Source organism: Cyberlindnera jadinii, assembly GCF_001661405.1.
Source record: "Cyberlindnera jadinii NRRL Y-1542 unplaced genomic scaffold CYBJAscaffold_7, whole genome shotgun sequence".
In the NCBI taxonomy this organism is placed as follows: domain Eukaryota; kingdom Fungi; phylum Ascomycota; class Saccharomycetes; order Phaffomycetales; family Wickerhamomycetaceae; genus Williopsis; species Williopsis jadinii.
The window spans coordinates 185775-199132 of NW_017963658.1; the positions used below are offsets into that span (position 1 = coordinate 185775).

Here is a 13358-nt window from a genome sequence, read left to right on the forward strand (position 1 = left end):
GACGCGCACGTAATGCATAAACTTAATTTTCCGAAAAGGGAAATTGAAAAAAAAACTTGGATCAGAATTTGCGCGTTTCCGCGTTTTCCCAAAATGGTAAATCTCTACCAAAAACGCACACACGCGCGCGCGTCAGATTTTCGTGTTTTCGTGGTTTGATACACTTGCCGTTTAATGTTCATTCATCTGGCTTTACAAATCCTTTAAAAGGTGATAGAGGCGAGGGACCACATTGTTCAGTATAGTAGAAATTTGAAAGTCAGGTGAGGTCCATAGGATATACCTGTGTGTAACACTAAGACGGAGCTCTGCTTGAGTTCAGCCTCCACTTTTAAAACAAATAAAAAAACAATGAGCTCGTCATTCATATACGTGCCACTCGCATTGAATCATATATGATACCGTGTTTTTACCTTTAATGTTTCTGTATTATTATACAATAGTACACTTCCAACATAATTGTTCGTTTCTCGTGATATACACATAGACTTGACTCATTTCTTCCGACCTCTTGTCTTCTTTGGCTGTTCGTAGTGGGTATATCCTAGTTTCTCTAGGGCACTTGAGTTCACCCACTCTTGGCAACGCTCTATCTCCATATCCTCCCGCAGAGCCTCCAATTGTTCTTTGCTTGTTTCTATGAGTTCACGTTTCTGTTGATGTTCTTTGATCTTACGCTTTTTCAACTCACGACGCGCTACCCTCTTGGCAGGACGTGAGCGCTCCCTACGAGCTTCACGCTCAGCCTCTGCAGCTTTTTGTGCCTCGATTTTTTTCAACCGTTCTTGTTGAAGTTTATCCAGCTGTGCCAATGAACGACGCGTACGTCTGATCTCAGGTACACTGACGGTTTCAGCGTCGAGTGAGACTTTATCATCATCATCCTCAGAATCACCAACAGACAAGGCTTCCTCTTCTTCTTCAGACTCAGGTTCGGTGTCTGAGATTTGAGTCTCGTTGATGATCTTTAACAGTTCAATCTCTTCTTCGGACTTGGTGTCTAACTTCAAAGCTTTACGACGGGCAGTGATACTGGCAAGAATCTTATCCTTAACGGACGTAATTTCTTTCAACAACTTGGATTCACGCAGACCCCATTGGTCAAACCATTTTAGCAGTCTTTCAATCTCTTCAGTAGTATCGTAATATCTCCATTCAGTATTAGACAGTAGAGGATCTGGACACTCTTCAATGATTTTACGCTGCAATGCGCTTATTCCAGTTGTTGTGGCACCATATTCATCAACAAGAGTATGGCCATCCGGTAAAGACTTGATTTTCTCCTCCTCCAAATCAAAATTGATGTTGAACATACTGGCAGCGTCTTTGGAAAACTTCTTCGGTACCCCTTTAAGAATATGTGGTCTTATCTCTTCTTGGGTTTCATTCTCATCTCTAGATTCATTTCCGCCCTTGTCCTTTTTGTTTTCTCCTTTCTGTGGTTTTTCTTCGCCATCCTTTTCACCTTTTTCATCATCATCTTCTTCTTCTTCTTCCTCAGTTAAACGTCTCCAAGACATGATCATATCATTTTTCAAATTGAGGAAATTCAAAACATCATGATCAGTGGGGCCTTGAACCCAAAGTCTTCCCATCAAGTAAGTCTCGTTATAAATTTCATCCTCTTCATCATCATCGTTTTCATCTTCCTCATCAACCTCCTCATCATCCTCATCAGATCGCTTACCACCACCGAGGTTTGGCAACCCATTGTTCTCAAACCACCAATATCTATTAAATAAGCGATCTTTGCCCAAATATTTGATTCTCTGGACGTCAATCTCCACTATTTGTCTTTCGAGTTTTCTTCTCTGAGCACGAATTTCCTCTCCAATCTTCAGCTGTGCTGTTCTTTGAGCCAATATGGAAGCATACTGTTCATTTTCCTGTGCAAACTTGAGCTCAACATCCGTTGGTTCAACCTTGATACCACCCCGACGGCGCCTCTTTCTTGTCTCTTGCTCCACATTTTGTGGTTGATCGACGTTCGGATCGTTTGCTGTAGAATTAGAAGATTCATAGATTGCCCGAAGGTCTTTATCGATATCTTGTGCTTTTTCGTAACAGGTCTTGTACTCTCTGATCTTTTCTAGTCTCTCCCTTCTCAAAGATGTCGCATCTTCCATGCACTTATCAATAAACTGTCTGATTACAGGTGCGTTCACCACCAAAGAACAAAGGATGTTAAGAGCACGTACCCTAAGACCCGGTTCCATCTCTAAGAAGCGGTTCAACAATCCACTGACAGATACTCCAGCATTTTTAGGGGCGAGTTCTGAGAAAATGGTACTGATGTCCAGTTGCCATTCTTTGTAATGACGAACCTCGTCTAAGATGCCCAGTAGTATAATTTGCCAACCACCATCTTTGAACATACGTTTACCTAAACGTTCAATGTACGATTGGTTACGATAGGTAGTGTATTCATCCACTCTGTCTGAAAATACTATCTCCGAATTATTGTCCTCATCTTCTTCGTCAATCAACATATCAGCATCGCTAGAAGGTTCATGAATTTTTTCTGCTTTCACATCCTTCGTTTCATCATCCTCTTTTTCTTGTGCGTGTTCTGTCTCTTGTTCAGCGTCAGTTTTACCATTTCCCCACTTTGATACCTTATCATCACTAATCTTGTTGGAATTTTTCTCCCTCATGATATCATCTTTCTCGCTGGTATCATATTCATCAATATCTTCTGGAATGAAATTTTCTAACTCTTTAGCATTAGGTTGTGCGAAAATAGATAGCACAGCACAAAAAATTTCATCCAACAAAGCACATTTATCACGTGAAGTCCACCTCATGGCAGTGAGGAAATCGTCAAATGTAAAGTTGTCCAGCACCAATGGGTCCCTATAGACATTCAAGAAAGCCCAACTCTCTAAAGCGTCTGGAACATAATCGCCTAAATCGTCCAATCTATGTGGTATTGGCTTATGCACTGCCAATTCAAATGGATTCTCAAGATCTTCCTTCACAGTCCTCTTTGGTGCTGGCGGTGGTGGCGGCGGTACAGGTGTCGCCGGTGTTGAGGTTACAGGAGGTAGGGGTGCTGTTGATGTTGTTGATGGAGATTGTTGCTTTAGTTTCTGCTGTTTTTTCTGTACTGATGTATTCCCTTTTGGCAAAAGTGGAACATTCTTGGAACCATTCCGTTTCACTTCTGGAGTTGTCTTTTTCGAAGTCTTCATGTTCCCAGTTTCAGTTTTTGGTTTAATATTTTGTAATTTCTTGTTCGCCTTCGGCTTCATCTCCTGGTCTTTGAAGTACGCCAAATGTGGTGGTAAATCTGTTGGAATTCGGTACTTCTCTGCATACTTCTTCTTTACGATCCATGGAGCTCCAATCTTTGGTGATCTTGTAACACTCAGCTTTATGAAAGTCTTTACAAACCATTTTGTGAAGTTATTCCTATCTCTTGTGATCTGTGCCTCATCAACAACAACTTCGCTGCCGTTATCGACCCGAGCAACCCTATATTGGGAATACGCAGGCCGTTGGACGTTGTTATCAGCATCGTATATCGCATTGAACTGTGCCTTCTCCCTAATAACACACCGAGTCTTGTAATCGTTTCTGTAGTCGTTGAGCCTTACCATCACTGTTTCACCAGGGTAGTAATCTTTCTTAAAAGTTGCGTAAACCTCATCCACGAGTTGGTCTATCCTTGGAACGGTACTGAACTGGATGTGTCTAAGAATCGGCTCTTTCAGATGCTCCGGGAAGCTATTCTCAACAAGTGAGATCTCCTTCACCTCACTCTCATAAGCCTCGAAGAAAGTCAGGCACGAATTACCAGTGATTTCACACACAAATTTGCGCGTCTTGTAGTAATCGAGTCTCCTCAAGTAATCATCATAATTAAGGAACCATTCTTTCGTGTACGGAATGTACCAACATCTCACATTGGTATCCTCGGGCAACGGCAGTGGCTCCGGAAATGGCACCGGCTTTCTCTTGAACAGCACCTACACAATCGTTAGTATTGAACTTCATCATGCTTAGACAGGTTAAACCGCGCGGCAAACATCACTACTCACCATTGTTTACACGTCTTCTTTCCAAAATCGTTCTTTCTTCACTCAAAATAAGACAGTTCGTGAGATTTTGCTGGTGAGAATCTTTCTGTTTATCCGCCCTATCCTATTTCTTTAGCGCTCTTAAAATCAGTGTGTGTTTGTTATTGTTTTGTCAGAAGTTGATGTTGATGTTTTTGTTGTTGTTTTTTTTCGTTTTTGTGGTTTCCAATTGTTGATTTTCTTCTTTATTCTTCATTAGCCACATTAATTGCCTCTTTAGTGATCCGCGAATCATGTGGCAAGTGAGCTCATCTCCTACTTCCATTTTGGGAAAATTGTGTGGCTAGTGCTGAAATTTTTCATTCTCGCTACAAATTTTTTTTGCTTGGTGTTGGGAGTCTACTTTTTATGATTAATACTCATACATTTTATGGGTTTGTTTTAGATTAATAGCTAAGGGAATTATGGAGCAGTCTAATAAGCCACACAGAGCTGACTCTAACAAGTCGACAGCTAAGAAGAAGCTCCATTCCCAGGGCCATAACGCAAAGGCCTTTGCGGTCAATGCTCCTGGGAAGCTCCAGAGAATGGCAAAGAGATCCTCTGATCTTAATGAGAAGAAACTGCACGTTCCTATGGTTGATAGAACTCCAGATGATGATCCTCCACCTGTTATCGTTGCCGTTGTGGGACCTCCGGGTACCGGTAAGACAACACTGATACGCTCATTGGTGAGAAGACTGACAAAGCATACGCTAAGTGAAATTAAAGGCCCAATTACCGTTGTCAGTGGTAAGCACCGTCGTTTGACGTTTATTGAAGTAGCCAATGATTTAAACTCGATGGTTGATGCGGCCAAGGTTGCTGATTTGGTGCTGCTGCTTGTCGATGGTAACTTTGGATTGGAGATGGAAACTATGGAGTTCTTGAACGTTGCACAGCATCACGGTATGCCCCGTGTCATAGGTGTCACCACACATCTGGACTTGTTCAAGAGTCAGTCCACTCTGAGAACCTCGAAGAAGAGACTCAAGCATAGATTCTGGACAGAAGTGTACCAAGGTGCCAAGTTATTCTACCTTTCCGGTGTCATTAACGGTAGATACCCAGATCGTGAGATCCTTAACTTGACCAGGTTCATTTCAGTTATGAAGTTCAGACCCCTAAAATGGAGAAATGAACATCCGTATCTCCTTGCTGACAGAATCACCGACCTGACGCACCCAACATTGATTGAGAAGAACCCTAAAGTGGATAGAAAAGTTGCCATCTATGGTTATCTCCATGGAACACCATTGGCTTCTTCAAATGCTAGGGTTCACATCGCAGGAGTTGGTGATTACACTGTTTCTAATATCGAAAAATTACCAGATCCTTGTCCAACACCTTATTTTGAACAAAGATTGGAAGACTTGGAAAGGGAAAGGGCTAAAGAGGCCGCAGCTAACGGTGAACAGATTGCAAAGACTACTAGAAGAAGAAAACGTCTTGATGATAAACAAAAGATCATTTATGCACCAATGTCTGATGTTGGTGGTGTTCTCGTCGATAAGGATGCTGTGTATATTGATATCGGTGAGGCTTCTTTCAACCCAGGTGAAGAGAAAGGTGTTGGTGAGAAACTGGTTACTTCGTTGCAAGGTGTGGGCAAGACCATTGATGAACAATTTCAGGAAGGACCAGGCTTACAACTGTTTTCTAGTGGTAAGAAGCTGAACAAAGTGGAGGAAGAAAGTGAGAATGATGACGATGAGGAGGATGAAGACGAGGAAGTTGTTGATACAGGTAGAACCACGATGAGAAGGGCCAGAGTCTACAAGAGCCAATCTGATGCAGTTGACGACGATGAGCTTGATTCTGATGATGAGGATAACTTTGATGAAGATGAAGGGGAAGATGCTAGACGCCGTCTTGTTGAAGTGGACTTTGGTGATAATTCCAACGTTGATTATGACTTGGAAGAGGCTACAACCTTAAGCGATGAAGAAAACGATTGGCAACTCTCTGCTTCTAAATTACAAGGCACCATCAAGAGAAAATGGGATATTGGTAAATTGATCTATATGAACAATATTGATCCAGCAGACGTTGTGCGTCGTTGGAAACAAGAAGAGGCTGAAGATGACGAGTCCAATTCTGAATCTGAAGAAAACATTGAAGACGAGGATGATGACGATTTCTTCAAGAAGAAAAGCGAAGGAACAACCAAGCAAGTTGAGGATTTGGATTGTTCCCTGCCGAAATATGCCCCGGTTGAAGAGTTGAAGGCCAAATGGGATGGTGATTCTATTGACTCTCTGAAATCCAGATTCCTAACCTCTACAAAGAAGATCCTTAATGAAGGTGATGGCGATGACGATGAAGAGCTATATGGTGATTTTGAAGATTTAGAGGCAACTGGTGCATCTGAGAACAACGATAAGCAGGAGAATGATGATGATTTCCCTGATTTTGATGCTGAAGAGGAGAAGGATGAGGTCATTGATGAACAAGACGATTCTGAAGAAGATGAGGAGGAAGAGGCATTCGACCCAACTTTATCCCTCGAAGAGCGTCGTTCTTTAAACGCTAAGAAGAAGGAAAAACTTCGTCTACAATTCGAGGAAGAAGAGGGCCATAATTTCAAAGAGGACCAGGCCATGACTGAAGAGGAAACCTGGTACGAGATGCAGAAGGCCAAGATGAGCAAACAATTGGAGATCAACAAAGCAGAATTCGAATCTATGGACCAGGAACAACGTATTAGAATTGAAGGCTACAGAGCCGGTTCTTATGTTAAGTTGGTTTTCGACAACGTTCCACCTGAGTTTATCGAGAACTTTGATGCCAAATATCCTCTGATTCTCGGTGGACTACTTTCCTCTGAAGAGAGATTCGGCTTCATGAACGTCAGAATCAGAAGACATAGATGGCACAAGAAGATTTTGAAATCGAACGATCCATTGATCTTATCACTGGGATGGAGAAGATTCCAAACGCTTCCTATCTATACCACCTCGGACTCTAGAACGAGATGCAGAATGTTGAAGTATACACCAGAGCATGCGTACTGTAATGCCACATTCTATGGGCCTCTAGTTGCGCCAAACACAACATTCTGTGGATCTCAAATCGTTGCTAACAGTGATACCACTGGCTCGTTCAGAATCGCAGTGACTGGTATCGTCGAAGAGATTGACACTTCTGTTGAAATTGTCAAGAAGCTGAAACTTGTAGGCTATCCTTACAAGATCTTCAGAAACACTGCATTTATCAAGGACATGTTCACCTCTTCATTTGAAGTCGCAAGATTTGAAGGAGCACAGATCAAGACGGTGAGTGGTATCCGTGGTGAGATTAAGAGGGCATTGAGTAAGCCAGAAGGCCACTTCAGAGCGACGTTTGAAGACAAGATTCTGATGAGTGATATCGTGATACTGAGAACCTGGTATCCTGTCCAGCCTAAGAAGTTCTACAACCCTGTTTCGTCCCATCTTCTAAGTGACCATGGAGAATGGAAAGGTATGCGTCTTACAGGTGCTATTAGGGCAGCAGCTGGTATTGAGCTGAAGAACTCGACAGATTCTCTCTACAAGAAGGTGGAAAGAGAAGAGAGACATTTCAACGGTCTAAAGGTTCCAAAGAGCATCAAAGCAGATTTACCATTCAAGTCTCAAATCCACGAGATGAAGCCTCAAAAGAAGAAGACGTATATGCAAAAGCGTGCTGTTGTTCTTCAAGGAGAGGAGAAGAAAGCCAGGGCATTGATGCAAAAGTTAGGAACCATTGCTAGGGCGAAGGAGGAAAAGAAGAGAGAGACGAAGGATGTTAAACGTAAGGAGAAGTTGAAGAAGCTGGCCAAGGAAGCCGAGATGCGTACCGAGAAGGAGAAGGAGAGAAAGAAGGACTACTTTGCACGGGAGGGGAAGAAGAGATCCTCTGGATCCAGCGAAGGATCATCGTCCAAGAGAGCACGTAACTAGCCAGTAAAAGAAAGAACTGTGTGTATACACGTGAAAATATATACCTATTAGCTAAAGAGGCTCAAATGTACTGAGACAACCATCTGAAGGCCTCTCCGTAGCCCTGTCTCATGACAACAGAGCACATGAACAACTCGATTGGTCTGCCCGTGACCTGGCCACCGTTCTTGCCGGTGGTTCCATACAATCCAAGGGCCGATCTCACCTCATTTTCACCAACGGCTCTTGGAGAGTCGATCTTGTTACCCAAGATCAAGAATGGAACGCTCTTCAACTCGTCTATTTGCAGAAGGGCATCCAACTCCGCCTTGGACTCCTCGAATCTCTGAGGATCAGCAGCATCAACGAGGAACACGATGCCGTTCACCTCCGGGAAGTAGTCCTTCCACACTCTACGTGCCTGTAAATGTCCACCGAGGTCAAACGTCGTGAAACGCACCGTGCCTATGGACAATTCCTCCGACGTTGGGTGTAGAGTTGGCTGCAAAGTGGCCAAGCGGTCGTTCTTCAACATGTGAAGCAACGTGGTCTTACCGGCGTTGTCCAACCCCAAGAAGAGCAGCTTAGCGTGCTTGTTCCATAGGCCTAAAGAGGCAAGAATGTCCTGGACTGTGTCGCCGTGTTAGTCATCCGATCCGAACGCTGTCGAGCCTGAAACAGAGAGAGCTCAAATAGGCACTTACACCAGTTTAGCATCCACATTTTCGTTTCCTATCTACGCTGATTGGCGGTGTGTATTTGCTTTGCGAAAGCCGTTGTTGTTGTTGATGTTGAAACCGTTGAAGCGAAAGGGAGGCCGGTGTTCTTTTGTGGTTTTTTCTTTCGCTGTCGTGTTTTCAGCGGTTTTTTTCCGTTTTGGTGCTGTTTTGTCGGTTTTTTTCCGTTTTGGTGCTGTTTTGTCGGTTTTTCCCCGTTTGCGCTGATTTTTGTCGCTCTCGGTCGCGGGCGCTCTAAATTCCATTGCGAAAACTATACGAATTGCCTAATCCGGAGATATTCGTGCAAACACACGGGCTTCATAACCATCATGGGGATTATATATATACATCAAGCTTCTATACAATGGGCAGCTACTGGGACGGTTGCAACCGTCCGTCCCTCTCTCTCTCGTCTCCGTTGGCCAGCTCGTACGCTGGCCGGTACTCGCCACCGTCTGTCTTGAGCCAGGGGTTCTTCACCGTTGTATCAACACCTCCTAACGAGGTATAGCCCATGTCGTACAGCGAGCAGTATGGAACGTTGGCGAGCCTGAGAAAGCACCAAATCTCGTCGTATTGCCAGTTCAGAACAGGGTGCACTCTCATGAAGGAAGGCCACCCGCTGTCTGTCGGCTGGAACGGTGCCAGCGAGGACCCGTATGGGTCCGTGCGGCGAGTGCCCACCACGATGGCCTTGACGTTGCCATGCTGCTCCAGGTACCGTTGGAAGCCGTGTTTCATCGTATCGTTGTATTGCTCCAGGTTCAGCCCGTACGTCTGCGACGACGACTCGATGAAGGCAGTCAGCTCCGGGAAGTAGTGCTCGTAGTTCACCAGCACCGTGTTCAGCCTGTCGATCGAGTCGAGCTCTTCCCTGCTCAGCTTCTTGTACAGCAACGCCATGTATATCACCAGCATCACAAGACAGTCCTTACCACCGTTGTACGAGAGCGAAACCTCGTCCAGCCTTCCTTTCCGTTAGTAACGCACGCTCCACCTCCCTGTGCCAATGCTACACTCACCTGTACTTGTCCAGCATCTCGTCAAATATGCCCATGCTCTCAACAACTCTTCGCTGTGTCCGTACTACCAGCTCGGTCGTCTCGGGCAGCTCCAAGAACGCTCTAACTCTCTCAAACGAATCCTCACATCTTGACGCAAACGACCCGGTGTTTGAAGACATTGAACAGTACCAAATGGACAATACGACGAGCCAAAGAGTCCAAAAGTACATCTAATTGGTGTGCTTCTCCGTCAAAGATGTTACGAGAAGAGGAGTGAAAAAAAATGCACGCTTCGAGAGCTTGCCGGGGGAGAAAAACGCAGAGCTCATCGGACATTCTGTCTCGTCCTCACTCTGTCAGAGAATGTTCTCTAGAGGATCAATACAATGCTCAACACTAACATAAGCACAAGGGTGCTGAGGCTGAAGGGCCGAGGTATCAGGCTCAGCTCTTTCAATGCTTCCAAGAAGGATAATGTGATGTCCTCGAAAGAAGACGAGGAGAACTTCACCAACATCTTCAACAAGATTATGGATCGCTCCAAGCATTCCAAGGAGAAGACTGACGGGCTGTTGTTTGAGAAGACGTTTGCCAGCATGGATAGGCTGAAACACAGCGAGGTACAGCCGAAGCTGGTGAGAACTGGAGAGCTAAGTGCCAATGTGTTTCTGAAGAAAAGCCTGATGACGCAGAGGGAGGATGGTGAACGGTTGAAGAAGCTGTCGCACTCTCTGAACGAGACGTTAAAGGCCATAGATGCCATGGAGAACGACTTGGAGGTGTATGAGTTCATGGAGCCGTTGATCAAGTCCATGGACTCGAAGATCAATGGACAGCTGAAGTTTAACCAGGAGCTGCTGTCCAAGGTGGCATTACAGTCCAATGGTGAGCCATTATCACCGCTTTGTAACGAGTTCACCATGCCCTACCTGCTGATCAAATGCATCTCCATATTGAAGGATAAGTTCAGGTCGCCTGACGTTGCCATCTCGCTCTTTGAGCTGTCGAAGGAGCAGTCTCTGAAGACGTTTATCTTCCTGTGTGTCATTGGGGTCTACAACCAGATGCTCCAGCTCTACTGGGACTCCTTCAAGTCCATCGCCAAAGTGAACTCTCTAATCACGGAGATGAAGGTTAACGGTATACAGGGCAACCACGAGACCACAAGGGTGCTACGCTCGATATCGAAGGAGTGCCATACGATGCTTAACTATGACGACGACAAGTTCTTCTTCACTTTGGAGAACGGCGTTGAAGCCTGGGCTCCAATGTGGAACAAGAACGACGAGCAGGAGCTGAAAAGCGTTGATGACTATATAGCTGATTTATACGTCTACTTGGAGCAGGTTTATTCTCAATGAGGGAACAACGCTCGCCCTCGCCACTATCTTCGAAGAATAAGAATAATACGTTGGTGTATATTTACAGTGCACATACTCTCTCTTGTATATACATAATACCCACATACTCTCTCTCTCTCTTGTATGTACAGAACACTCATCCTCATTGCTGCTGGGCAGCTTGAAGGCCTTGAACGATCTTAATGTTTGTATCCAGGAATCTATTGACGCAGTTGGCCAAGCAGGTCTCCTCCTGGTTGCTCAACTGCCCGTTTCCAACGCTTTCAACGCACTTCTTGAAACATCTATCGGTGAAGCTGTGGATAGAGGTCTGGACTTTGGTCTTCGAGTTCTCGGCCTCGATGAAGCTGAGGATCTCCTGCTTTGACGATTCGTCCAAGTTCTGTAGAGCTTGAGGACTGAGGGACATCGCTGATTGGTAACTGTGTGCTTAGCAAGCTGGAAGGAGCTGAGTGCCAGGCGGAGAAGGCATGGTGGGAGGTTTTTGTTCAAAGATCGTTGAAAGTGAGAGCGAGTGGGCTCCGGAGATGGAAAAAAAAATGTGTATTACGTAAGCTAGCTTATGTAATACTCACGTGCCCAATCACGTGCCGTAGTTCACCAACTGGTGTCTGGGTGTGCGCTAAAAATAGAAACAGCCACCACAGACCCCCGAAAAATAAGATTAGAGTTCTCAGGCGTGACGCGCCGTTGAATTCTAAAACGCTAATTTTTCCTCTATGGCTTCAGGGTATTAAATAACTTTTGTCTCTTTTGATCTGTTTGAGAGTCTCAAAGCTCTTGAAATCAGTGTGGAATCGGTTTAAGATCCCTTGATCTGTGACGTCTTCTGAGCTTTTGTGAGTGTTTGTCTGTGTGTCGCCCGGTAGCGTTGATTCCTCGGTCGCATTCCTCTATAAAACAACCAATACCCATGCTGGTACACCATTGGCTTCTTCTCACGGTCATTGCCCACTGTACAAGGGCACAGGAAGCTGTGACGACCTCGTCCAACAACTCCACTGACGTTGGTGGTGACTCCACGAGCGACGGGGGTTCCAGCGACGTTGGTGTCGACTTCAGCTCGTCCTTTGACCCGTTTTCGTTGTCTTCATCATCGGAGTCGTCGTCATTCGAGGACGTTGTTCCGGCATCGGACGCCATCGTGTCCTCCTCGTCTTTCGAGAATTCGTCAGATTCGATACTACCTTCTTCCACTTCGGAGACGAGCTCTTTGTTGCCGTCGTCGACGTTGTCGTCGTCTGAGGAGACCGTTACCAGTGCCAGCTTCAGCTCAACTGAATCGTCCTTATCACCTTCGTCATCTGAGGAGCCACCAAGCTCGACATCTTCAACGTCATCAACGTCATCAACGTCGTCAACGTCGTCAACGTCGTCAACGTCATCTTCATCGTCATCATCATCGTCGGCTTCTTCCTCGTCAACAACATCCTCTTCATATTCTTCATCTGAGTCAAGCTCGACTATAACGTCTTCTGATTCTTCCCTAGAACAAAGCTCAACAAATGCAAATGTCGAGAGCGTCCTCACAGTGACCATGGTCTATACCACCAATGGTGAGGTGCGTACTACAACGTCAACGTCTGATTCGTCCTCATCTTCAGGGCTGTCATCACATGACAAAGTGATCATTGGCTGTGTCGTTGGTATCGTCACTCCAGTGGTTCTAGGAGGAATAATCTTTGCATTCTGGTGGTACAAGAGAAGAAACTCCGCTGTTGACCATTCAGGCCAGGAATGGGACGGAGCCGATGATGATAACCAAGACTTTGGTGAAACCACCAACGACGACACAGTCACCAGAAACAAGAGTGTGAACGGAGCTGTGAACTTTTAATGAGAGACAAAGTAAACCTCTGATTTGGCTAACTAATAAATTACTATTCTAATTGCTCCAGCATCATGTACATCCCTAGAGCTAAGCAATTGTTCCTTCGTCAACGCTAAAGAACCCCAAAAGCCTTTCTTTGATGCTATTCTGAAGCTCAATCTCCTCTTGTGTTTCAACATGGAAGGCTCTGCCAGCTGTACCTATTGGGCCAACACCCCCTCCAAGCCTAGTTAACTCGTGCCAATACTCAAACTTCTTACCCCAGTCAATCGTGTGGTAGGCCCTGGTGTTTCCTTTCTCACGATATCTGGCCAATCCCCATCTAATCTGCTCGTCCAATGGTGGCAGAACAACCTTCTGTGCAAGGTATCTAGAGATCCAAATGGCTTGATATTCAAACGCACGGAATGAAATGGCATCTGTAGGAACACCGACAAGGGATAACTGTGGATCCTTTGTGTAGAAGGTGTGCTGGAATAAATC

The 13358-nt window shown here is 45.1% G+C and overlaps 7 protein-coding genes across 7 annotated transcripts; 2 read left to right on the top strand and 5 right to left on the bottom strand.

Moving 5' to 3' along the window:
* Window positions 1-397: 397 nt before the first annotated feature.
* Window positions 398-4107, bottom strand: CYBJADRAFT_167853 (uncharacterized protein). Its single transcript, XM_020215105.1, has 2 exons — window positions 4041-4107; window positions 398-3968 (listed from the first exon to the last, which is right to left on the bottom strand). Exons 1-2 carry the CDS (start codon window positions 4041-4043, stop codon window positions 495-497), a joined length of 3477 nt encoding a protein of 1158 aa, XP_020070300.1. The 5' UTR covers window positions 4044-4107; the 3' UTR covers window positions 398-494.
* A 376-nt stretch (window positions 4108-4483) lies between these two features.
* BMS1 (GTPase BMS1) lies at window positions 4484-7892 on the top strand (the record flags this gene model as incomplete). The annotated part of the gene is made up of 1 exon (XM_020213173.1): window positions 4484-7892. A coding segment is annotated over one exon (3408 nt), but the record flags the coding sequence as incomplete, so codon positions are not given.
* A 32-nt stretch (window positions 7893-7924) lies between these two features.
* Window positions 7925-8734, bottom strand: SAR1 (Arf family GTPase SAR1). Its single transcript, XM_020215106.1, has one exon. It carries the CDS (start codon window positions 8493-8495, stop codon window positions 8043-8045), a length of 453 nt encoding a protein of 150 aa, XP_020070302.1. The 5' UTR covers window positions 8496-8734; the 3' UTR covers window positions 7925-8042.
* Window positions 8735-8967: 233 nt separating this feature from the next.
* Window positions 8968-9929, bottom strand: FAD1 (FMN adenylyltransferase). The gene has a single exon (XM_020215107.1). It carries the CDS (start codon window positions 9580-9582, stop codon window positions 9052-9054), a length of 531 nt encoding a protein of 176 aa, XP_020070303.1. The 5' UTR covers window positions 9583-9929; the 3' UTR covers window positions 8968-9051.
* A 148-nt stretch (window positions 9930-10077) lies between these two features.
* MTF2 (Mtf2p) lies at window positions 10078-11146 on the top strand. The gene has a single exon (XM_020215108.1). It carries the CDS (start codon window positions 10163-10165, stop codon window positions 11042-11044), a length of 882 nt encoding a protein of 293 aa, XP_020070304.1. The 5' UTR covers window positions 10078-10162; the 3' UTR covers window positions 11045-11146.
* A 40-nt stretch (window positions 11147-11186) lies between these two features.
* TIM8 (protein transporter TIM8) lies at window positions 11187-11453 on the bottom strand (the record flags this gene model as incomplete). The annotated part of the gene is made up of 1 exon (XM_020212735.1): window positions 11187-11453. The coding sequence occupies one exon, from the start codon at window positions 11451-11453 to the stop codon at window positions 11187-11189; it is 267 nt and encodes an 88-aa protein (XP_020070305.1).
* Window positions 11454-11800: 347 nt separating this feature from the next.
* On the bottom strand, window positions 11801-12875 carry CYBJADRAFT_167859 (uncharacterized protein). Its single transcript, XM_020215109.1, is given in 2 exon segments — window positions 11801-12430; window positions 12443-12875. 2 exon segments carry the CDS (start codon window positions 12581-12583, stop codon window positions 11831-11833), a joined length of 741 nt encoding a protein of 246 aa, XP_020070306.1. The 5' UTR covers window positions 12584-12875; the 3' UTR covers window positions 11801-11830.
* Between the last annotated feature and the right edge of the window lie 483 nt (window positions 12876-13358).

Bases quoted from the DNA above. Each gene is read 5' to 3' on its own strand.
- FAD1 (XM_020215107.1), bottom strand. From the start codon at position 9,582: ATGGCGTTGCTGTACAAGAAGCTGAGCAGGGAAGAGCTCGACTCGATC.
- MTF2 (XM_020215108.1), top strand. From the start codon at position 10,163: ATGTCCTCGAAAGAAGACGAGGAGAACTTCACCAACATCTTCAACAAG.
- CYBJADRAFT_167859 (XM_020215109.1), bottom strand. From the start codon at position 12,583: ATGGTCACTGTGAGGACGCTCTCGACATTTGCATTTGTTGAGCTTTGT.
- SAR1 (XM_020215106.1), bottom strand. From the start codon at position 8,495: ATGTTGAAGAACGACCGCTTGGCCACTTTGCAGCCAACTCTACACCCA.